Source organism: Lactuca virosa, chromosome 1 (assembly GCF_052849685.1).
Source record: "Lactuca virosa cultivar CGN04683 chromosome 1, Lactuca_virosa_CGN04683_v6, whole genome shotgun sequence".
Lineage (NCBI taxonomy): Eukaryota > Viridiplantae > Streptophyta > Magnoliopsida > Asterales > Asteraceae > Lactuca > Lactuca virosa.
Genome location: NC_136426.1, coordinates 40,050,329 through 40,075,712, shown reverse-complemented (window position 1 = coordinate 40,075,712; position 25,384 = coordinate 40,050,329). Strand labels below are relative to the sequence as shown.

Sequence of the window (25,384 nt, the reverse complement as noted above, 5' to 3'; positions counted from 1 at the left end):
AATGTAGTAGTTTTATAATAGTTTTGTATAAAACTCTAAATAACTGAAATTAATATGTTTATTAAACTATGAATATAGTATTTAAGATGTCAATACATGACTTTATATGCATGCATATCTGATTTAAAAGGAAGGATGGTTGCAACGGTGACACAAGTGGCTAGTGGCAACATGTTGTAATAGGTGGTGATGGTAGAGTTCGAGTTTGACTTCGTTGAAATTTTGAATTATTGTAAAATGGATTGTATTAAGTTGTGAATTTTGTCTATTAAACTATAATGGACTTTATTAAATTATGTAATATATATATATATATATATATATATATATATATATATATATATATATATATATATGCACACGGTGTTAAAATATGAATGAAAATATTAAACTTTAAAAAAATTATGAATTTGCCCTTTTTTTACCAAAAAAGTAAAAAGACAAAAAAAAAAGAATTTTTACATGTTTAATAAGCATTCACATATTTAATAACTATAAAATGAGGGTTCTTAGAGTTCTTAATCTTTTTGGGTTCTCATTTTTAAACATCTCTCTCTCTCTCTCTCTCTCTCTCTATATATATATATATATATATATATATATATATATATATATATATATATATATATATATATATATATATATATATATATATATATATTAATATCTACCAGGGTCAGGGCTAAGGATATCTCCATCCTTATTTTTTTTATTTGGGGATTCCTTATCGCCGATCAACTTAGGGATTTCCGGGTCAAACTGAGTGTGGATTTCGAATTCCCCATTGGACAGGAGTATTTTTTCCATCCCTTACTAAATAAGGTTATCACATGATATTCTATTTGATCATTTTTGCGATGAGCCCTTTTATCCCCTAATCTAATATATAAAACCAATTTTGCCACATGGCAGTTTCTTAGCCCCCCCCCCCCCCCCAATCGAATTTTCCCACTGAAAATTTCTATGTGAATTTCCAAAATTGCCCTTTCTTCATCTTAATACCCCATCCGCCTTAATTCTCGCTCTGGCGTTAGAAACAATTAAGAGTTTCCAAGCGATAAATCAGCCCCCAAATTCCATAAATCAGGGATGTAATCCCATAAAATCTGTAGTGATTCGGTACTCATTTAATCTACATTTTTTCTTCTATGTAACCTAGACCCATCAGCCACCACCTCGATGAAGATTTTTGGATTTGGTTTCACAGGTTAATTTCTTCATCAATTTCTCTGAATGTGGTAGTTTTGGTTTAACAGATTCGAGTTCACAATCTCATGGGTATGTCATCTTTAGGGTTTAAATGAAGGTTTTGATCTAGATGAAAATGAACCAGAGTAAAGAGGAACTTTTGATTGTATAATGGTTGGAGAACATTCAGTCAAAGCATATGGAAAAAACGAAATAAAACAGTCCCATATAAAGCATTTATGCAATTGGTCATCATCAATCGAAGGTTTTAGTTTCTTTCAGTCGATTACTATGCCACAATTCTCCTTCGATCAATGTTCAATCAATCGTCAAGGTTGGCTTTTATGCAATAGTTTCAATTTCTTCCTTTATTTCGTCTACAGTTGTGTGGTAGGTAATAGTTTATGGTTTAGTGATAAATCATTGTTTTAATTTTTAATGTATAAGATCGAATTGTAATTTGGTATTATCATCGTTTTCATCAATGCATGCCAAATGTTTGACAAAATGCCACATTGAATCAATTTCATGTATTCCCTTTGTTTCTTTGTCTCTGCAGTACCAACACACACATACAAACATGGCTATTTTTTTCTTTATTTTTGGATCAAGGATTTGGTTCTGGTACTAGCCTGCAGGGTGCATAAGCGTGATTTATTGGGAAGTTTGAATCAGGTCATTATCAAGATGTAGGTCTCCCTAAATAATGGGGTTTACAGTTTAAATATAAAATTTACTGAATAATTTATGATTATTTATCAAGAAAGGGCATTTGTTCTTCAACTATCACCTTACTTTGTTGGTCTTTACTTCTAGTCAAATTTATGGTAGTTTGTTCAAATTTAAAGAGAGAAAAATGAGGACCAACACCTGGAATAGAGTAGGCCAACATCACGAAGAGCTCTTTCTCTACTCAGATTTAAAGAGAGAGAGAGAGAGAGAGAGAGAGAAAGGGAGAGAGAGAGAAAGAGTAGAACTAAATCTAAAAGCTTCATCCAGCTGATCATCTTCTTCCTTGATGTTGCCAACCATTATTAACATTTGAAATCTATTCGTTATAAGGGTCTATATTTGTGAAAATTGGATCTACGTTCGATGATTTCTAACTATATTTGTATAGAAAAGTGAAACATGAAAACAAATGATTTCTCTGTCAAATTCCAAGTTGGATTATGGTTTCTTTAGTTTCATACTTACAATTGGCATCCAAAAATAAAGTTATCATCTTTTTCTTTAAACTCAAAGTGACTAGTATCACTCGGTTTATAGACTGAAGTGGGAATGGTGTATATGATTGAACTATGATTTTGAATTTTTAATTAAACATGTAGGAAGAATGGTTGGTTAGTTTGCTAAGCCTCCATCAGACCCTTTCGAAGAAAAAGATGTGTTAAGCCTCAAAGATTAGTTAGAGCATACTCCCAATCTGCAAGGTAAAACTTTTAAGACCAAAATTAAAAGAATCAACTATACCCACGGATCAAAAATGAAATTTATTCTAAGATTTATTTTTCTTTGATAGGTCATATGCTCCTTACAACCCGCCTTCAAGAAAATCCAGGCCTAGAGATGTAAGTCAGTCCCATTCTATTTTCATGATCAAATGACCTTTTCACCCTTGTTTATGTGGACAACAATTGATAACTCAGGTTTGAAACATCTTGAATTATCAAAGGTCAAAAACATATAACCTATATATTTTTAATCCTTTTATATAAAACCGACATCATATATTTCTTTTCATTTCACCTTAGCTATCAGCTTACGGGAAGCCTGTTGTAGAAATATTAGATGACTGATACATTTTCCCATTTTTTAAAATATTTTATGATCTGATACATTTAATGTATTTGATGTAATTTTTTTTTGTTTTTGGTATGCAAGAAGTTATAGTCTACTACCCTTCAAGGTAAACCACATAATCTCCTCTAATAATTTGGATATTTATCACTTAACAGAATTATTTGTTACAGTTCTATGCATATTTCCATTTATTTACCATTTACCCTTGGCTTATGAGTTGACAGGGATGACCAGGATTCAGTTGAAGTAATATGTAGAGATATGACTTGTCTGACTCCTCATGCATACCTTTCATCAACTATCATGAACTTTTATATACGGTAAATTTATCATTTCAACTTTTAACAATTAAAAAAAGTATTTTACATATATACACTTCAAAAATATGTCCAAGTAGCCTACATGACTTTCTTAATTTTTTTTTGGCAAGATATCTTCAATATATGACATCATCAGAAAACATAAAAGGAAATTTTCATTTTTTCAATATGTATTTCTATAACAAGCTCCAAAAAGTAACCACTTTTAAGTACTTATCTAAATTATCTTTGTTTACTAATTTGTTTTTCGAGTTAAATGCAAGAAATAGCAACGTACTTCTCTTGATTTGTTTATTATAGCATCTTATTTTTATTTCTCCTTATTATAGCATTCTACTTTGAATATTTAACTAAGTTATTACATGTTAATCCAAATATTTGCTTAATTTTTTTATTGTTGATTAAAATTTGTTTGTGGGTTTTTAGACGTGTAAAGAAGTGGGTTAACTTATATGCCAAAGACTACAAAAACTCAAAAAGAATATCGGGTATGGATTGTGTGTCCACTCTGATTTTGGTTGTATGTCTTAAACAAAGATGAGATAAGCTAAAGAGTAAATTTTTAGTTCATAATTAATTTCAGTGTCAATGCTTTTACACGTGCTTTAAATTTTAAAATTATTTCTATCATTTTATGACGACATGAATTAAGTTTAATTATTTCAGTGTAAATGTATGATGGATTTGAATTGCTTGGAAGGAAGATAGTAAAGCGTGAGGGGGTTTTTGTTTAATCTATTTTAAACATAATTGATCTAATCCTAAACCAGAAAAAAAACATCATGAGTTACAAACATATTAATTATGTACCAATGTAACCAATTTTGATTAATTATCTTGCATTTAGCCCTTTATTTTTTTTCTTTCATATATCAAAGTGAGAGGGAAACCACGGTTGAAAAAAAACTATTCATAATCGATTTATCCCGCCAATAGCATCTAAGTGAATTTCTGATATTGCCCATGCTTCCTCTGATTGCATACCATTAAAAAGCATTTACCAAAAATTTTATCATCCATTTATACCATCAAATAAAATCCAATTATACCATCCATTTATGCTGAATCGATTATACCTTCCATTTATTTTGAATTCGAATTTCAGTAACGAATAAGGAATCCTGCAATTAAGGCTAAAAATTAGTTACTCTATGAAGTCAAACATTCAAAAGATAAGCATAATCTCTATAATTTGAATAAATCTGCAATGATTTGTTTCCTCTAACTTGTTACTTGGTACAATATAAATACACATAATCGATTTCTAACCTTCGGTAATTTTTTCCTTTGACGTGTCTTTCTTGGGAATTTGATCAACTCTTCAAATACCCTTCTACTTTAAAGTTAAACACATCAGCAAGTTTATGTATTTCTTTGCCCTTCTTCCTTCATCACACTATACTCTGTAAATTAAAACTCTACAAGGCAGCGGTTTCAATTTTACTTATATTGGGGGGTGTTAGTGTTGAATATATATGCCCAAGAATCATTATTGAGTGATATTGCTAATAATATATGATCTTATAGGGTCACACCTTTATCAAGTTGACACTTATTGAATATTTATTAAGTATTTGATATTAATAAACAATTCAACTCTTGTATTTAATTAGAGAATAATTATTGTTTTATGAAAATAATAATGAAAGAAAGAACAAACTAGTTATTATATGATATGGTATCATATAATAAGTCATGTACAAAGTTTTGGGCCTTTTGGTTAACCATAGATAAGTTAAGAACTTACTCTACCATGGTTAAAAGAGTTGGAGACAATTTTTGTCTTCATTCCCACACTTGTCCCTTATTACTTTATGCTTTATAATACTTTAAAATATTATAATTCATGTGTTGTCCCCTTTGACTTTTTGCTTTATAATATGTTAGAGTATTATAATCAAAAGGTGTTTCTTTACATGGTGTATATAAGAAGAGTCTTGGGGGTTCATTTTGGCTAGTTCTTTTGTTCATCTTCTTCTCCCTTTTCTCTCCCAAAACCGTGAGCACCAAGAGATACCTCTCTCTCTCTCTCTCTCTCTCTCCGTCTTTTGAAGATGGTGCTTGTATTTTGGTGTTCACTTTGTGTCTCCCTTTAGTGCTTAATTGTTTAAGCACTTAAGGCTTGAAAATCAAAGTCATACAAGAAGGAAACTAGCATTTCATGGTGTCTTACTCTTGATGGTGGATACTTGTAGAGATGATCATGCTCTTTGATCTTTACATCTTCATCAACACCCCAAAACCAAGTGGGTTCAAAGGCTTCAAAGGTTATCTCTAAAACATCCTATGGTTGGTTTTATTTCATTCTAACCTCTATAAATGGATCCCTGATGGTTCGGTTTTGTTATGAACTAAAAATAAACTTGTTATTTTTTAAAGTCTTCCGTTGCCGTTTTTTGTGAAAAACAAACTTTTATTTCGTATCAAAATCCAACAGTTAGACCTGTGGTAGTGGTGTTCATATTTTTTTTAAACGACAAATAATTATTTTTTCTCCTCTCCCAATGATTGAACCCGAGACCTCCTAGTTAGCTGTTAGTTTAACACCTCCTTGTTAGCCAAGTGGGCTAGCTCCAACTTGTGTAGTGGTGTTCATATAATGCAATCATTTTAACTGTAACACCACCGTCAGTCTATAATTCAGTCACAGGTCAACATCACATCTTTATTGTCACAATGCAACAGATTCAGTGTTACGTATGTTATGTTTTTTTTTCATATTCCGTTCAAACAACTATAACAATGTACTTTTAAAGCATTTTGCTATAATCTGAATAATAGTTCTTATTTAATTTTCCATTTGATCAATTAAAAAGGTAGTTTGTGTGTGATCCTCTTTTTTTGAAAAAAAAAACATATATACCCTTTATAGCAATGTACTTTCAAACCACATTACTATAATCTGAGTAAATTTATTATTTCTTCTATTTTAATTTTCACAATGGAACGAATGTTATACAAGCTAAGGTAATTTTGGAACCGGTTTTTCATTAATTCGTAGTCCTTTCATAAGGGGCACTTGGACAAATGAAAGCACATTGTTATTTTTTGAAATTAGCCTTTGATTGCCCTAAATGCAAGAAATAACTATGATTTTTTTTTTGTTTGTTTGCATTAGCATCTTACTTTAATTTGTATTTCTTAGTTCTTTTATTTTTTTTTCTTATTACTAGACAAATAGAAGTACATTGTTGTAATTATGTATGCTATAACTACGTATACTTTGTGTATCTGATGATGACTTCACTAGGATGCAGTGCCATCCTATTGAGATCTTCTACACCCTGGAGAAGCTACCCTACAAAAGAAACTACAAGATTTACTCCATTATCACTTTCCTCCTGTTGTGCTTTTCTTGCCAAAACCAATATTTTTGCTGCAAGATGCTGGATCTCAAGCTCATTTACAATAGTTGCAGAATCACTTGTCTCAAATAGCTTGTCCATATGATTACTGACCATTTTGTTCATACCTAAAACAAAAAGGAAGAGGGTAAATAAGTAAACAAAAATTATGTTAGTGTAGCAAAACATTGATATTGTAGCTTGGATATGTGGTAATAGCTTAAGCATCTTGACCATTATTTTAACTACACCAATAAAGCATCAATCCTTTCTTGCCTCAAACAGTTGTGTGCAAAATAGCATTTATTTCTATTTTCCATAATAAGAACTAATGTGAAAGTTAGTAAGATCATGTGACTTTCTGTTTTGAATGTGACGGTAATAGATAAGAAATATAAAGTTATAGACTTTTAATTAGAAGTGCAAATGGTATTTTATTCGTATAGATTGAATTTTTCAATATTATTTATTAATTGTTAACTAAAATTAAATTAATTCATTGTTTTGTTATATTAAAATTTTCTATTGTTGTTCATCTACTTAGAATATCTTATATAATAATATTTTTATATTTTTATGAAATTGTAGAAATCAAAAAATATGTATTAGGTTCGATTACTTATTTTATATAATAATGAATTGCTCCAGAATAGTCCTGTACGTATTGATTCACTTACTTTTCAAATTAAGAGATTTTTTATTATATTATTGATAATTTTCTTAAATTTAATAAAATTTTAAGAAAATAAAGTAATTTAGATACATGTCAAACTCGACGAACTGGAATTCATATTTCTTTAAATGTTTTGATCTTATTACCTTTATAAAATAATTGAATCATTTAACAATATATTATATTAATTTTTTAAAAGTATTAATTATATTATAAAATTTTTTTAATTATTCAAAATAATAATTATTTATATGATCTTTCGTATTAAGTATCCCGGATTAAACAATACCCGATTTTTTTGGCTTATATCAAAAAAATTTAACATCTAGTTTTTTATGTATTCAAATCTTTTCTAAAAACTATCTTGTGTAATTGTTAACTTCTTGTGTAATTGTTAACTTTTGAGTACATACACATATGTTTAAAGTTCAATTAAACTATTTTCGATCGGCTCATTTAAAAAAAACTCATAATATACATTCATTATTTATTTATTGTAAGGGATGTTTTGTTGTTTGTTTTTTATTTTAATGTATGTGTTCATTTATTTGTCTTATATTACCTTATATTAGATAATAGAAAATTCAAAAAAGTTGTATGTCATATCTATTTTCATCTAAGGCAGAAGTTTTAAACATGACTTATGGTAATTCTATGATTGTATTGTAGACCATGATGTTTTATTAGTCATGAAATGAACTATATATTTACTTTGTTTATTTTATTTTCCTAAATTTAGTCACATTATTTATAATTTATTCTATTGGGTTTATATATGATTATTACATTACGGGCATATATAATTTGTCATATCTTAATGTCATTTTTATGATTTATTTGGGTGGTAAGTTACAACGGAAAAAGCGACGTTTTAGCCGACAATTTTTTTTCCAAGAATTATGCACCAAAAGTAAGGTTTAATAAGAATAATTTTTTTTTACAATCCATGCATTTGTCTTGTGAATGCGTCACAACTTCCATGTATTTAATAAGAATAAAGTTCCAAAAGTGATATTATGTTGCATTATACAAACTCATGACTTCTATAAAATAAGTGAATTTACATGTGTAATTAAATACTTACAAATTCCAAAATTATTAAAAAAAAATACAATATTATAATTCATAAGTTTTTTCTAAGTTTTTCTAAATTAATGATATATTATTTTATTACATAATCACTTTTTTAATTCTATTTAAAATTAACACCCCTAATAGGATTTTAACCTAATTTAATTAATAAATGTTACTCCTAATCATCCGATATATGCCACTAGTCCACTAACAGGTGGAGTAAATTGTTGCTTTGGGTGAAGCCCCAGTCACATGGCTCGTTGAATCAAGCCCCACCTTGGCTGGAGCTGAAGCTTCTCTTCCATATAAGTTAACAACTTGGTCAGACCTAAAATCCTTTTTACGTGATATAAGGAAATATAATATTTAAAGTTTTAAACTTAAAACTCTTAAGAAAGGACAAAGTTTAGAGTATTTTATTTGGTAAAAGTGGTCCAAATGTTGTTAGCCTGGTAGGGGATACACCACGCCCACTTTACATTAATCAACACAATCACAAACCTCAATTGGCATTTTAATCAACATAATCACTTTACATTATGTTATGTATTTACCTTTTTCTAATTTTTAACAGCAATAAGAACTAATGATTTGGGAAAATATTAAATAAAGATATGGAAACATGAAATATGTTGAAATACAATCTCAAGTCTTATTTATAGTGTAGCTCATAGGAAACGTCAATTTGTGGAATTCATAATAAAATCACAAAAATATCATAAATTGATATTTAATAAATTAATAACACTATTATATATAATAAAAACCATCATGAATAGTAAATTTTTAGATTTTAGAATTTTGTCGCCAATAGTTTTCTATAGTGACAGGTTTTGTCCTATATAGAAATAATAAATTATAAAAAGTTGTCCCTAAAATTTACCGAGAAAATCTTTATGCATTTTTTTTTACGTTTGAGTTTTAGACTTTGACTATTATATTTTCATTTATTGACAAGTTTGATCCCTGTATAGAAAATAAATCACAAAAGTTTTCACTATGATTTATAGAAAATATCCCTACATATATTTTTTTTACAAAACCTTTTGATTTTTAGACTTTAGTCACAATAGTTTCGCATGTTGGCATGTTTGGTTCTTGTGTAATTTACAAAAAAGTTTTATGTGTGTATTTTTTTTACGTTTGAGTTTTAGACTTTGGTCACGATACTTTTATATGTTGGCAGATTTGGTCGCTCTATAGGTTTGGTCTCTGTGTAGAAAAAATAAATTACAAAAACTATCACTATAATTTATCAAAAAGGCGGTATTTTTTTTATATTTGAATTTTAGACTTTGGCCACAATACTTTTGTATGTTGACAGATTTGGTCTCTATATAGAAAATACATTTATAAAGGCTCTCCCTGTAATTTACAGAAAATGTCTTTATGTGTTTTTATTACAAAGCTTTTGGTTTTTAAACTTTGGCCACATTAATTTCATATGTTGGCAAATTTGGTCCTTGTATAGAAAAATGTCATTTTGATTATGAACTAAATTCAAAGTTCAAAAAAAAACTCTTAAATTTAAAGAATAAGTCTCAAATTTGATGAATATTTTCGGAATTTTAAGAAAACATTTTTTTACTAAAATCTAAAAAAAAAGTTAAAAACACATAGTAATAGGAAATATATACTATATAAGTGCTTAAAATCAAATTTAATTAAAAAAACAAAAATATCATATTTTAAAATGGATATTTCGAACATAATATCAAATATTTTTTTGAAAAAAAATTCTATACAAATGAAAAAACTTCACAATTGATATAACAGATCTAAAAATAGGCATTTGAAAAAAATTATTACTTTTCAAGATAGAAAATTATTTCTATTAGAAAGTTAAATTTATAAGGGTTTATTGTTTTATTTTAATTAACTAGGTGTAAAACTCGTGTATTACACGGGTTAATTAAATATATATATATATATATATATATATTAAAATGTAAATAGGAAGTATTTTTTAAAATAAAATTTTGAAATAAAGAATGAAGAAACATATTAATTGCAATTTAGTATAATATTTATTACACTTGATACTTTAGACATATAACTATAAGTATTATGTGACTTTTTAATTTTAAAAATTAAAAGAACTCATAAATTGACATGTAGATATTATTTATTTTAAAATTATCACAAAATAAATTTGTTTTTTTTATTATTTACCCTACCAATACCCACAAATATGAAGTTAATACTCCTAGCCAGTTAGGTGCTGTTTGTTTTTTCTGATACAAAATGTATGCAGTCTGCGGACCACATCTGTAGACCTCTGCAATAGAAGAGGTGGACCAAACGTCTGCAGTCTGAAAAAAAAAAGACTGTTTGTTTTTTTAACATCTGCGGGCTACTAAAATAAACTGAAATCTAAATGAACTTAATTTTTTAAACTTCAAAGTGATTTTTTAATATTTTTATGACTTTGTTATAAATAATTAACAAATCTAGATCAACTTTTATCTATTATTGTATAAAAATAAAAATAAAAATGGTATGAATTAACGTATATATTTAATAAAAACCAACAACTTTGGTTGCAAAGTTATAACTAAACATTATAATTAGGGATCAAAGAATTTGATACATAAATGGATGGAAATAAACTTCAATTTTTTCAATTAAATCCATTAAAAACGTACCATAAATATTTTCTCGGGAAATTGACGATACTGTATTAAATAATGTTTTACAAAATTTGACAAAAAAATATAAGAATATATTATGATTTTTTTTTCATATTTATATAAACAACTTCAACGACTATTATTGTAATAAAACTTTATTTATAAATTTGTCAAAAATATCATGTTTATATCGTCGAACGTTTTTTTTTTTAAGTTTTGTAATTTTTTTTTCAAATTATTTATCATTAATAAAGTTGGAAAAAATATAAATAAAAAAAAAACTTAAAAAAAATGAAGATATATGTGTTTTTTTAAAGCTAGAAGATGTCTGAAGATGTTAGAAGACTATGGTCCACATCTGCGCCAAGAAGAGGGCGCGCAGACATTTTTAGGTCTGCAGTCTTCAAAAAAACAAACAGTCTGCCAATGCTAATGTCTGCGCGTGGTCTGCGCGGCGCAGACAGAAGAGACCACGTAGATCTGCAGACAAAAAACAAACACCACCTTAGAGATTACCTCTCCTACTCACTGGGACATTTTTTTTTTTATTTTATTTATTTATTTATTTATTTTTTTAAGAAAAACAAACAAATGACAACAATATAGGATAGAGCCAACAGGTAGCTATGAAGAGAAAAGAGGCTCGTATGAAAGGTATCTATTTTTTCCCATCTTTTCCGTCTATTTGTCAAGTTAGTTTTTGTATCAATTTTTTTTTAAATCTTCCCCAACCCATTATAAATCGGAAACTCATTTTTCCAATCCATTCAACTTATTTTCTATATTATTATTTTAATTTAATTAAATTAAAAAATATAATGCATAATAAAACATAATATTTATTAATTAAAAAAACTAATACAATTAAAAAACACGATAAATAAAAAAACTCAATTAAAAAAAGACAATATAATTAAAATCGTAAAACGACAATTAAAACTAACTAGTTATCCAGAGACGGAATGTAGGCATGCTCAATGTAATTAGAAAGATCAAATTGAAGCTGGTGGCGGGTTTCAACATTGCACAATTCATGCAATAATTTTGGGTTAAAAGCTCCGTCATTGGGGGGATCACACTGGTATACACGAGATATCATAGCACCCTCATCTTGCAGTATCATATTGTTGAGTATAACACAAGTGTTTCTCTTTGTTGACATAGACTATGTCGATGATTTTAATATGTCCTAACGTGCTTTAAGGGCCCCAAACGCACGTTCTACATCCTTTCTTGTTTGTGCCGCCTTAAACCGTTTTTTCTTGTTTGTTATTGGATGCATATATGACTTCACAAATACAACCTATGTTGGATATATTCCATCTTCAAGATAGTAACCATGCTTGTAGTGCTTGACCGTTCAGATAAAATGAACACTCGGGGGTTGTTCAATGATATTTCTCCTCAAACAATGACGATTGGTAAAGACGTTAAGATCATTGTTCGAACTGGTTACACCATAAAATGCATGCCAAAATCATAAATCTTGTGACGTCACCGCTTCTAGTATCATTGTTAGATACTCATGATCACCCTCATGTATTGGCCTTTCAATTTCGTTGGACAATTCCTCCAATTCCAGTGTGTGCAATCAATGCTACCAAACATTCAAAGGAATCCATGTCTAGTTTTGTACAAAAGTTGAATTCCAGTGGACGTTGGACATCGTAAATATCCGACCTTATACAGTTGGACAACACCATAGAAAAAGTTTTAAGACTTTCATGTGAAGTTCTTTATGACATATTTAGATACTTATCTAACGAGTTCGGGTTGCTTCCGTACGCTATTTGACATATTTCTGAGACGTATTTTTGTAGCGTACTAAAACTTCTCTGGATTTCTTGCATCCCATATTGTTTGAAAAAAGGATAATTCGTCTCCAGGTCACCAATAAGTCACATAAACAAACCTTTTCTCATACGAAACTTTCTCAAAAATTTCTCGTTAGCAAAAGTTGAATCAGTAGCAAAGTAATGTTTGATTAGTAGTTATCAAGTCTCTATACGATCTTTGTGGATTGTGTTTCTCGTAAGAATGTTGTTTGAACATACATTACTCTAAAACAAAACTTGTGTAGTACGATAGATAATAAGCTAACAAATTAGCGTTGCTAGGTTCATCGTTGGATGAAGATGAAGTACTATATGGACTATCTTCTATTACTATTTTCTCGATGTTTGGATTCATTTTGTTGAAAGGTTATAGAGCAAAAATGAATGGAATTGAAGAAGGTTGGAAAGGAATTGAGAGAAAATAGAAGAGTATCTATATATCTATATCTATCTATGTATATCTATCATTTTACATCTATATATACTTATAAAAAATGCATTTTTAGTTGCACCAAAAGACATTTTTAGTTGCACCACATTTATTTAAAACCCCAATGACTATTCTTTTTCTCCTAATAATTGGATCTATTAACAACAATAATAATTAAATATAACATAAAGTTATAAATTACATTACATTACCTTATATAAAATGTCAACAAAATAATTTCTAAAGTAATTATACATAATCTTAAAAATAACATTAAATCGAGAATTATATATAGTTTTATTTACAACAGTTGCGAGTAACGACCATTAAATTATATGATTTTAATATATATTATCATTTGGTTCGAAATCATTACAGTGTCATAAAAACCTTCAAGTTTGCAGCGTTTTGTTGGTTTTGCCCAAAGTTGAAATTTATGTTCATTTATACCTCAAACTTGCATTAATTTGTTCGTTTTTAGCCCCTAGCCGGTTTTGACCTAAAGAAGCCAAAGGGATTGTTGGTTTTGCCCAAAGTTGAAATTTATGTTCATTTATACCTCAAACTTGCATTAATTTGTTCGTTTTTAGCCCCTAGCCGGTTTTGACCTAAAGAAGCCAAAGGGAAAAAACAAAACGAAGTGGGGGGCTAAGGGATTCGAACCCGGGTCACCCCCCATGGATGCTGAACCTTTAACCACCAAGCTAGAAAAAGTTCTATGTTTTATCTTCTATCTTAATCTATTTAATGTCTCTTTTGCTGGAACTTTTAAAGTAATTGCTAGTTTTTTAAAATGTAAAAGTACATAGAACAAAAAGAAAAACTAAAAGTTCTCAAAAATTATTTGAAGTAATTTTTGGATTAAAAGTTTTTTGTTTAAAATAAAATTTTAGAAGCTCTTACTATCGAACAAACTTCTTTTTTACAAGTTTTTTTTTAAAAGCTAAAATCTTATAAAATATTTCAAAACCTCCGTCCTAAGACCAACTCCAATCGGACTTCAAATTGGTGGAAAGCCAGTATATTTTACTCCAATGGACCTGTAAAAGTATCACTATTTTTGTGGGGAGATTTGTTGGCCGCTATATTTAGCGGAGCATTCTTCCAACACCAAATCACTTTTTCAATATAAATGCATTATTTTATTATATATGCATTGCTTTTAATATTATTCACATATGTTATTTATTATAATAATATGAAAATATATATTTGGTGTAAACTTTTAGTGTTTGGTTGGAATATAAATTGTATTTTGGTGTTAAAAGAACACCATTTTTGTGTTTTTTAGTGTTTGCCCTTGGAGTTGACCTAAACACACCCTTAATATACCCAACTTTTACGTCTCACACCACAACTTCGCCACCAAAAAAAGGATCCACCAGGACCACCACTACCTACGGATATATAATATGGTTTGGAAGTCAATTTTGCAATTAACCAAAATAAAAGAAACAAGTTGCAAATGGTAAAGAAGAGTACCAAGTATCAATTCAATCACAATAAAATCTAATTTTCGTTTTCTATTATCTTGTTTTTGCACGCAACACCGATCAAATTAAACCAAGAACACAAAATCAATCAATCAAACAAACACGCATTATGAGCATAACAACTCAGAAAACTCAAAACCAAATGCTAATGCTATGAAATCTCTACAATGAGTAATCGTGAACGTGTGAACTTACATGAATGGCACGAATCGACAACATTATACACAAATGTCAACTCTTAACTTAAGGGAGTAGATTCTAGAGTTGTTCTTCCCTTTTCCATACCGATTTGCTTGTTTGAATGCTACTTTCATATCCACTACTATCACCCGACTCAACATGTCGTTTCTCAAACGGTCTCTCCCTTGCGGTTTCTCGAGACCCTCTCCGTTCCTACAACATCGACACCAAGATTATGATATTATGAAAAGAAATAAAATAAAACAGTCAGTTTTCCAGCAACCCTTGAGCTGACCCACACAGTCTGCCCCAAGACCATAATGTGAGATTTAAGTCAGGTACACAGTAGCTCCGTAGCATTGGAATTGTAACTCCCACACTACAAACTTACATCTCTAAAAGGAAAATCATCGGCCTCAAGCATGTGAATAACGTGACCCATCTTCGGCCTTTTTTGAGCAGTTGGATCAACGCAGCGTAATGCTACTAAAAGAACACGCTTCAATGCTCTTGAAGACGGTTTCTCGGGGATTTTAGGATCCAAAACTGCCTCAGCGGTTCTATTTGTTACCATCGCTTTAAGCCAATCAACAAGGTTCACCTGTGTCAACTTTAATTAGAATCCAATAAGTGAAAACAACATAAAAATAAAATAAAAAATAATTGACACAAACAAACCTCTCCTTGAGGTCGGCTATAGTCTACAGGGTTTCTACCGCTAATTATCTCCATAATAAGAATCCCAAAACTATAAACATCGCTTCTTTCATTCAACATGCCAGTACTTGCATACTCAGGAGCAACATACCTATTAATCAAAATCATATTTTTTTTTTCATCATTAGGAAACATAAAAGACTATAAATGTCAAGAGCTTCTGCAAAAGGGTTATTATTTAAACCACCCTGATCTGGCCCACATCTATCAGAAGCATCATGTGAGATGTGAATCAGGTAAACAGTGGCCTGCTAGACGTCTAACATAATAGCGTAGTGCCCACAAAAGCCTAATCCAATGTGGAACTAAAATTTACATTATAGCTGCTGAGACTCAAACCCTGAAACTCGGGGCCATAAATTTGAAAAAAGTAATGACATACCCAAATGTTCCCATGACTCGGGTGGTGACATAACTACTTTCTGAGCCTAAAAGCTTGGCCAAGCCGAAATCCGAAACTTTTGGGTTCCATTGCCTATCGATCAAAATGTTGCTTGATTTGATATCACGATGAACAACTTTGGGCTCAAGTCCTTCGTGCAAATAGGTCAACCTATGAATTATCATAATCCATAAAGGGTTTCAAATTACATGGAAAAAAGATTGAAAATTTAGAATTAAGAATGTACCCTTTGGCTGTTCCGAGTATAATGTTCATGCGTATCTCCCATGTAAGTGGGCTTGTTGGTCCTACATCTCCATGAAGCCATTGTTCTAAGTTCCCGTTGTCTACATACTCATAAACAAGGATCCTAAATAGGAAAGAAACCATAAATTATGCAGTTTGAATTAAAAAAAACAATAAAAAAAAAAAACTGTTGAACTTTGAAACGAAGTGCATTATTTGTGGGGTACCTGTGAGCTCCTTCAACGCAATAGCCGAGCAACCTGACTAAATTCTTATGGCGTACGCGTCCAATTGCTTCTACTTCAACCTTAAACTCCCTCTCTGCTTGTCCTCTGTTCATAACAAAAGCACGAAAACATGTATGTTGTGATCTTTTTCATAAATTGGAAAGATTAACAAAATTGTGCGACAATATATGCTACAAAAACCACAATCAAGACTACAAATTTATTAATGGAATTTGATCAAATTGTTATATGCATGTTATGGAATATATGAATTGAACCTGTTGTTGAGCAAATTCTTGACAGCAACGGTGGTTTTATCCACTAAAACTCCACAATAAACAATCCCATATCCACCTTCACCGATCACATTCTCATCTGCAAAACCATTTGTTGCAATTTCAAGCTCTCTAAGAGTATACCAATGGCCCCAACCCAAATGGGAAACCTCGGGTTGGACCGATATGGGTGCCAGTTGATCGCCGGACCCGCTTTCATGAGAAGACCCACCGCCACCACCGCCACCGCCCTTTTCCGGGTAAGAAATCCGGTGCTTCTTTCCTATATCTATCTGAATTTTCTGGTACCCATTTAATTTACTCTCATCATCTGCATGCCTATCAACTACAGCTAAAGAATCAGATTCGGGATACGGGTTTTGACCGGGATGATGCTGTTTATGGATGGTGTTTGGGGCTTCTTGAATATGAGTTCGGGTCGGGTCGATGCGGATTTCACGAATTTCTTTAGAGATGTTTGGAATTGTGGGTTTTTGAGGTAAAGTTTTGGTTTTTTTGCAGGAATTGTTGTGTTTTGAGGTGAAATAGAGTGAAATTAAGAACATCAAGATTACAATAGCGGCTCCAACGCAAATTCCAACAACAACCCATAATCTTAAACCGAAAATCGAGGTTTTCTTCGAGAGCTCATCGTTTAGAAAACCAGACATTATTGTTGTTCTTCTTCTTTCTTCTTCTTTGGTTTGCGGTGATGACCTTAGTACGATGATGCTACATTACAAAGAGACAATTGGAAAAGATAACGAAGAAGAGAGACAAAAAAGGAGGCTAATGGTAGTGGTAGTATTAATGGATAGAAAATTGAGTGGGGATTTTGGGAGTTGAAGGGTGGGGAGGGCTAAAGCTGGACTGATGGGACTTCTAGACATATAGCGACCCCACTCTATACAAAATTAAATTTAGATAGTTTCCTAATTTAAAGTCTGTAAAGATTTATGATGTAAAGTTAATAATTTTATGATGTAAAAGTTAATAATTGAATAGTAGAATTAATTATCTAAAATAATGTTCTACTATGTTTTGTGGATTTAATTATAAATATTTACATATTTTTAATATTGTTTTCTAAAATATATTATCAAAATAAAAGCTGACTAAAAATATATGAATTGTAAGTATAATTTGATTTAACAGTAATTTAATAATTAGTCACCTGTTGATGTTAAAATATGTGGATGTGACATGCGACTTTAATCGATGGTCTATTGGGTTGTGTAAATATTGATGGTTTTATTTTATTTATAATATTGCTTTTACTTTTGGTAGATGTTTTGCGAATATAATTTTTTTAGGAGTGGAGTACACATATTCTTAAATAGAAACTAATCATTGTCTTGAAACCAAATGCAATAAAAAATTAGGTCAGTTAATCAAAGTATAATAAATATTCTATAAGAAAACAATATAAGAAAGCTTATGGAAACACAATTGATCAAATAATTGTATTATAATAATCAGTAATAAATAAATTTAGATTTAATACTATTAAAATAAATAATACAGTATGTTTTTAACTATCATTACAATATAGTTAAAGCCCATATGTTTAAAGGGGTGAGATAGTGAAAAACAAAAGTAATAAATGAAATAAATGACGCAAGATTGGAATATTATATATCTAAAAAGAAAATGGAAGACATAAGATGACAATTTCAACTGAAATGGGAGGCAAGCTAAAGTACAGTGTCTTATTGAGAAAATATGGCAGAAAAATGACATATTGACCAATATGTGTTAATGAAGTCAAATGATCAAAATAACAAACTATTGAAAGTCAAATGAAGGTTTTAAAAGCTAAAACAAAATAAAGAAAACAAAGCAAAATATGATGCTATAGGTGTTAAAAATATCAAAGGGCTTTTGACCTAGCGGTAAGGAGTGATTTTATCAATTGAGAGGTAATGAGTTTAAGTCTCGTTGGAGACATAGGTGATGCTAATTTAGGAGTAGATTAATTTGCTCAACCAAAAAAAAGATGATAAATAGTATAACATGATCATGTGAGCATAATAGTTGAAGTGTGGAATTCCATAAAGAAGGTTTAAGGTTCAAAATTTGGCAAGTCCAAATATTGCTAATATTTCACGATTTACTCACCACGAATGAATGGAATGAAACACTGCAGCGGTATAGAAAAAATAAGGGCAAATACCATAAAAGCCATAACATTTTCATGCGTAACTAAGAAAAGCCCTATTATTAGTTTTTTGGTTGGCTCTGGCCACAAATGAGACATATAGTTATCACTCTAGCCCATTTAACGATTTTCATGGTTAACTCTGTTATTTTTTTTTTTTGCAAAATCAGTCCTCAAAGTTCAAATTTGGTCCTTGTAGTTTGCAAAAAATTACACCTAATGTCCAAAACTCGGTTTTATATTTTTTTAACTTCTTTATTTTTATTTATTTTTTATTTTTTAGTCAAAACTAAACTTGTTTTTATATATATATATATATATATATATATATATATATATATATATATATATATATATATATATATATATATATATATATATATATTATTTTTAGTTTTTTTAAGTTTTGTTTTTCGTCAATTTGATAACTTCTTTTGATATTTTTCAGGAAGTGTAAAATGTATGAATATTTTTTTTTATATTTTTCGTATTTGTTTCGTATTTTTGTTTCGTATTTTTGTTACGTTTTGTTTTTCGTCAATTTGATAGTTTCTTTTGATATTTTTTAAAAAGTATAAAGTGTATGAATATATTAAAGTATATTACATTTGTGGTGCTTAAGTTTTTTTTTTTTGGTTTTCTAAAGAAAACGAAAAAACGAAAATAAAGAAAAAACAAAACAACAAAAAAAAAATAAAAAAATATGAAAAATTAATGAATATAAAAAAAGAAAAAAAGAAGTTAAAAAATATAAAAAACAAAAAAAACGAAAAATATAAAAAAATATATACAAAAAAAAACGAAAAAAATATAAAAACAAGTTTAGTTTTGACTAAAAAATAAAAAATAAATGAAAATAAAGAAGTTAAAAAACATAAAAACGAGTTTTGGACATATTATGTAATTTTTTGCAAACTACAGAACCAAATTTGAACTTTTAGGATTGATTTTTCAAAAAAAAAGTAAAAATAACAGAGTTAATCATAAAAATAGTTAAATGAGCTAGAGTTATAACCCTATGTCTCACTTGTGGCCAGAGCCGACAAAAAAATAATCATAAATTTTTTTTTAATTATACATGAAAATATTGTGACTTTTTATGGTATTTGCCCAAAAAATAATGTTTGTTTACCAAAAAATAATAAAATGAAGCATTTATCATAGAAATATATAATATATAAATAATATCAAAGTATAATATGTTAGGTTACTTTTCACCTAGTCAATGCCAAAATGTAATACGTTGGGTAGGGCCTAAGGCTGGAAGGAGTGAAAACACTCTTAGCACATGCCACCTAGGATTTTTTAGTTTTTTTATGACACATAGGTTTAGCATGTATAACACAAAAAATATAAGGAGTGGTAGTGTTTGATTTTAAATAAGTTTTATTTTGAAAAAGAAAAAAAAAACAAACAACCAATAGTTTTGTAGTTAAAAAGTAAACAACCAATAACAACCTAATAATATTTCTCTCACTTCTTGCTGAGTCCATGACGATCCATACTTAGCGAATCAACTAGCGAGTATTAAAGGAGTGGCTTAACATTAGTTGGCGACTTTTTGGCGAGAGGGGTGGCAAGGCCACTCACTCTGGCCTAATGAATTATGCATAGTTAGGCATCATAAATAATGTATTTAAAAAACAAAACATTTATATATTAAAAAAAAACCCTTCATTCATCATCATTGAAATTTTATTCCTTCCGGTTAACAAAAAAATGAAAATAAAAGTATACACTAAAATAAGTTCAAATCCCAAAAAATAATAATACGATGCATGATATGGACTTAAAACACATAATCCCAAATCTTCCTTACAAGTCATCCTTTCATCCTGCATTACTGGTGAAATTGGTTGTATTTCCCGTAAAAACAATATCTTTGATAACCCTCGATATATACATGATACAATAGAAAACAATATAGTGCCAAACGTATGGGTCGGACTAAAATACAAATACACAAAATATAATATGTTAACAACCCCCTGCAGTTTGAACGAGGGTATGAGCACGAACGTTCAAGCTGGATCGAAAATCAAGAACTAAAGGAGACGACAGTCTCTTAGTGAAGATATCAACATATTGGGAAGAAGACGGAACATGAAGAACTCAAACATGTCCGATGTCGACCTTGTCACGAACAATATGAAGATCAATCTCTATATGTTTGGTGCGTTGATGATGAACTGGATTGGATGACATGTAAACAACACTAACATTATCACAATAAACAATGGTAGCCTTGGCATGCATATAATGAAGCTCGAGACGTAAATTGCGAAGCCAACATGTTTCGGCAACCGTATTGGCAACACCTCTGTATTCAGCTTCAGCAATCGACCGCGATGTGGTATTCTGACGTTTGGAGGACCATGAGAGAAGATTGTGACCTAAAAAGACACAATAGCCCAATGTAGATTGACGAGTCACTAGACAGCCTCCCCAGTCAGCATCGGAGTAGACAGTGAGTGAACGACTGGGCGAAGAATACAGCTGAAGCCCATAAGCAGTAGTACATCGAACATAACGTAAAATACGTTTGAGAGCAGTAAAGTGAGGTTCCCGCGGGTCATGCATATATAGACATATCTGCTGCACAGCATACGTGATATCAGGTTGAGTGAATGTAAGATATTGTAATGCACTAGCTAAGCTACGATACAAAGTGGGATCATCAATAGGAGGACCATATCCATCTAGTTTTGCAGATAAACCAGCAGGGGTAGAAGCGGGCTTGCAATTAGACATAAAAGCTCGATTAAGAATCTCGGTGGCATATTTGTGTTGAGACAAGAACAATCCATCGGACGTTCGAGTAGCTGTAATACCCAGAAAATAGTGTAGATCCCCAAGATATGACGTAGAGAACTCGGCACTCAACAAAGAGATAATATGAGACAATAATTTAAGGGAAGAGCCAGTAAGAACAATGTCGTCCACATATAGTAATAAATATGTCATATCAGATCCATGTATGTATATAAATAAAGAAGTGTCACACCTGCTATGAACAAAACCAATGCGAGAAATGAACATGGCAAACCGTTGAAACCAAGCTCGAGGTGCCTGCTTGAGACCATAAAGAGATCTCTAAAGAAGACACAAAAAATCGGGTCGAGAGGAATCTCTAAAACCTGGAGGTTGTTGCATGTATACAGTTTCCTGTAAATGCCCGTGAAGAAAAACATTCTTCACATCAAGCTGTCTAATAGGCCATTGATGAGTGACAACAATGGTAAGAACAATGCGAATGTTGGTGGGCTTAACGACAAGATTAAATGTCTCATCACAATCAATACCGGGACACTGCTGCGTCCATTAGCAACAAGACGAGCTTTATAGCAAGCTAAAGACCCATATGCATTAAGTTTCTTTTTTAAACAGACAAATACAGTTAATAACATTAGCATCAGCAGGTCTCAGAACAAGTACCCAAGTTTTGTTAGAGATAAGAGCAGTATATTCTTCAAATATTGCATTGAGCCAGTTTGGATCTTTAAAAGCCTGCAAATAATTTTTAAGAACAAGAGATGAGGTATCAATGTGAAGATTTAGTTTGCGAACAGGTTTAAAAATTCCTTGTTTCGTATGAGTGACCATATGATGTTGAGACTGAGTGACATTAGAATGAGGAATGATAGATGGAGGAGTAAGAATAGAAACTGTAGAATTAGAAGGAACAAAAGTAGAAGTGTTGGAGGAGTGTTGAGGACTCGATGCAACCAAAGACGACTGACGAGAGACGAGTGGAGGCGAGTTTGGGTTGGTGGAGAAATCTGAATATGAAGATGTATACGGGAGAGGGCTTTTCATGAGAGGACGAGTGACTGGAAGTGCTATTGTTTGAATCTGAGGAGGGTTCGTGAGGAGCACCATCAGTAAGAGGATGAGATATATCATAATTTTCAAGAAAAGAGTAAAATGGGGCTATATGTGGTGTCACAGATCCAAAAGGAAAGACGGTTTCATCAAATACCACATGACGGGATATGATGATTTGATTGGTGTCAAGATTAAGACAATGGTATCCTTTTTGATTGGTTGGATAACCAAGAAAAATGCACAGAGTGGATCTCGGTGAAAGTTTATGTGGAGTATTGATGTGTGGAAAGAAAAGACAGCCAAATACCTGAAGGTGATCATAGGTTAGAGTTTATTGTAAAGTTTATGAAAAGGGTTGTCATTTTCAAGAGTGGTGGTGGGAAGAATGTTAAGAAGGTGAGCCGCCATGTGAAGGTCTTCCGTCCAATAGGTGGTAGGAAGCTTAGCATGAAACAAAAGAGTGCGAATGACATTGTTGAGAGTACGAAGAATACATTTAGATTTGCCATTATGTTGAGACGTATAAGGGCAAGTGAAAAAAATTTTAATACCATTTTGAGCAAAAAGATTATGAAATTTGTTATTATCATATTCACCTCCATTATCACATTTGAAAGTTTTAATATCAGTCAAATTGTTTGTTGACAAACGACCGAAAATGCACAAATTTATCAAAAACGTCAGATTTGGAACCCTCAATATATACATGATACAATAGAAAACAGTATAGGGCTGAACGTATTCACTGGACTAAAATATAAATACAAAAAATATAATACGCTAACAAGTGGTATCCCAAATGAAATAATAAGCAAGTTGGATTATAAGTCCGGAGAAATGTATTTTCTTTGGTTGTATTGAAAGAAGCAGGGCGTACAAGTTGTATAATTTAGTGATTAAGAAACATGCTAAGTTGAGGTGTTTGATTTGATGAAAATTCCATGTTTGAGGAGATAGGTTGGAAAATGATATTTGTTAGATTTCCCTTTCCAAGATGAAAAAAGTGGTAGTCGTTGAAAATGTTAAAAATGATAATCAGCGAGGGAATCCTCTTACTTCTCAATGTTCATCCCCAAGTTCTTTGTAGGGTTCTTCCTTAAGTAACCCGATAAGAAAAACAATAACCATCCATGATTTATATGAATAAGCCGATGAAGTCAAGTAAAATGATGTCATAGTTTTGCTTTATCTAGAAGAGAAGATCAAATTTCTTTTAATGATGCTTATCAAGAAGAAAAATGAATTAAATTTATGTAATAAGAGAAAGCTATTGTAACACTTGAATCTTGGTATGTTTCTCTATTGCCCTTGTTGTTATAAATGTTGCATTTTTGGTCCTTGTGTAGTACGCATGGCGTACCACATGGTACACTTAGCGTACTCATACGAAATGGGAACGGGACTTCATACATGTACGCCGGGCGTACATCTATGTACGCGGGGCATACGTGAGTCATATTGAAACCCTAATTTAGGGTGTTGCACCCTATATAAACACCGTAAGACCCTAGGGATGGCCTCTTTACCAGCCCCCAAACCTCCTAAAACCCTAAATCGCCCTTTAAGCTTTCTTGGTGGTGTTCTTCAGCCCTTGAGAGGATTTTTAGTGGTTATTTACTCATTGTGAAGGAAGCTTTGAAGATTAAAGGTGCTTTGCTTGTAAGGAAGGTCATAGATCCAGAATCATCACACTTTTTGCAATCTTTTTGAGGTATCAAGTTCATACTTTGGCTTGTAGATGTTTGGATCTCCTTATAACTTGTTTTGTTATGATTTTGGTCCCTTTTTGGGTTGATTGAAGAGTTAAGACGTTTTAAGGGCTTGTTCTTTTAGATCTGAGTTTGTATTAGTCTTCTTAAGCATAAATGTGCAAGCTTTATGGGATTTTTGGTCACATGCATGCATTAAGTCACTTATTAATTCCTTTTTAAGCTTAAGAGCTTCATTTAGCCATGCATGAACGTAAAGTTAGCAACTTTACGCGATAATCCAACTCAAGGAAGTCAGATCTATGTTTTTGGAGCTTTGTCTTAAGGGATTAAGTATTTAAATCAAGTTTTGGGCTGAAGGGGTGAGTACGTTGTGCGTAAAGCAGGTACGCTTAACGTACAAGCCTTCAAGCGAGTACGCTATGTGTACGTGCTGAGTACACCCCACGTACCCAGTCTGTTGGGCCTCGCATGTTTGGGCTTCGAGTTTGGGTTATCTTTTGGGCTTAGTTGCTTGGGGCCTTGTTGGGCCATCTGAATGCATGTGTTTGGAGTAGGAAAAATTGGTGGGCCTTAGGGTAAGGCCCATGTAGGGATTTGGGTCCAATTTGGAAAATTGGGCCATATGTGGGCCTTGGATAGTTAATTAGTTTTTGGACCTTTTGGATTGAAAGTTTGGGCCTTAGTCTTGGATCAAACTAGGTAAGGGGTAAAATGGTCTTTTTACCCTAAGTATGGATTGAACGATATAGATTTGACTCTAATTGTTAATTGGGTGTTATTTGATATTGATAGTTCGGGGATTTGTCGGACCAGTAACCAAGGATTATCAGTGTGATTCAGCCGTACGAGGTGAGTTTCCTCACTGTGTTTAG

General features: G+C 31.1%; 1 protein-coding gene across 2 annotated transcripts; it reads right to left on the bottom strand.

Annotated features, from left to right (window-relative positions):
- Positions 1-14,783: 14,783 nt before the first annotated feature.
- Positions 14,784-17,642, bottom strand: LOC145108745 (putative serine/threonine-protein kinase At1g01540). 2 transcript variants are annotated; one of them, XM_079045852.1, is made up of 7 exons: positions 16,821-17,642; positions 16,543-16,647; positions 16,317-16,439; positions 16,070-16,240; positions 15,649-15,778; positions 15,362-15,580; positions 14,784-15,183 (listed from the first exon to the last, which is right to left on the bottom strand). In XM_079045852.1, exons 1-7 carry the CDS (start codon positions 17,486-17,488, stop codon positions 15,049-15,051), a joined length of 1,551 nt encoding a protein of 516 aa, XP_078901978.1. In that variant the 5' UTR covers positions 17,489-17,642; the 3' UTR covers positions 14,784-15,048. The 2 variants fall into 2 exon arrangements, with proteins under 2 accessions (XP_078901978.1, XP_078902048.1); XM_079045922.1 differs by having other exon boundaries at positions 15,362-15,571; positions 16,821-17,641.
- Between the last annotated feature and the right edge of the window lie 7,742 nt (positions 17,643-25,384).

Coding starts and splice junctions, on each gene's coding strand:
- LOC145108745 (XM_079045852.1), bottom strand. CDS start 17,488: ATGTCTGGTTTTCTAAACGATGAGCTCTCGAAGAAAACCTCGATTTTC. Junction 15,581..15,648: donor ATAGCCGACCTCAAGGAGAG/GTTTGTTTGTGT, acceptor TTCTAATTAAAG/TTGACACAGGTGAACCTTGT. Junction 15,184..15,361: donor ATGATTTTCCTTTTAGAGAT/GTAAGTTTGTAG, acceptor TCGATGTTGTAG/GAACGGAGAGGGTCTCGAGA.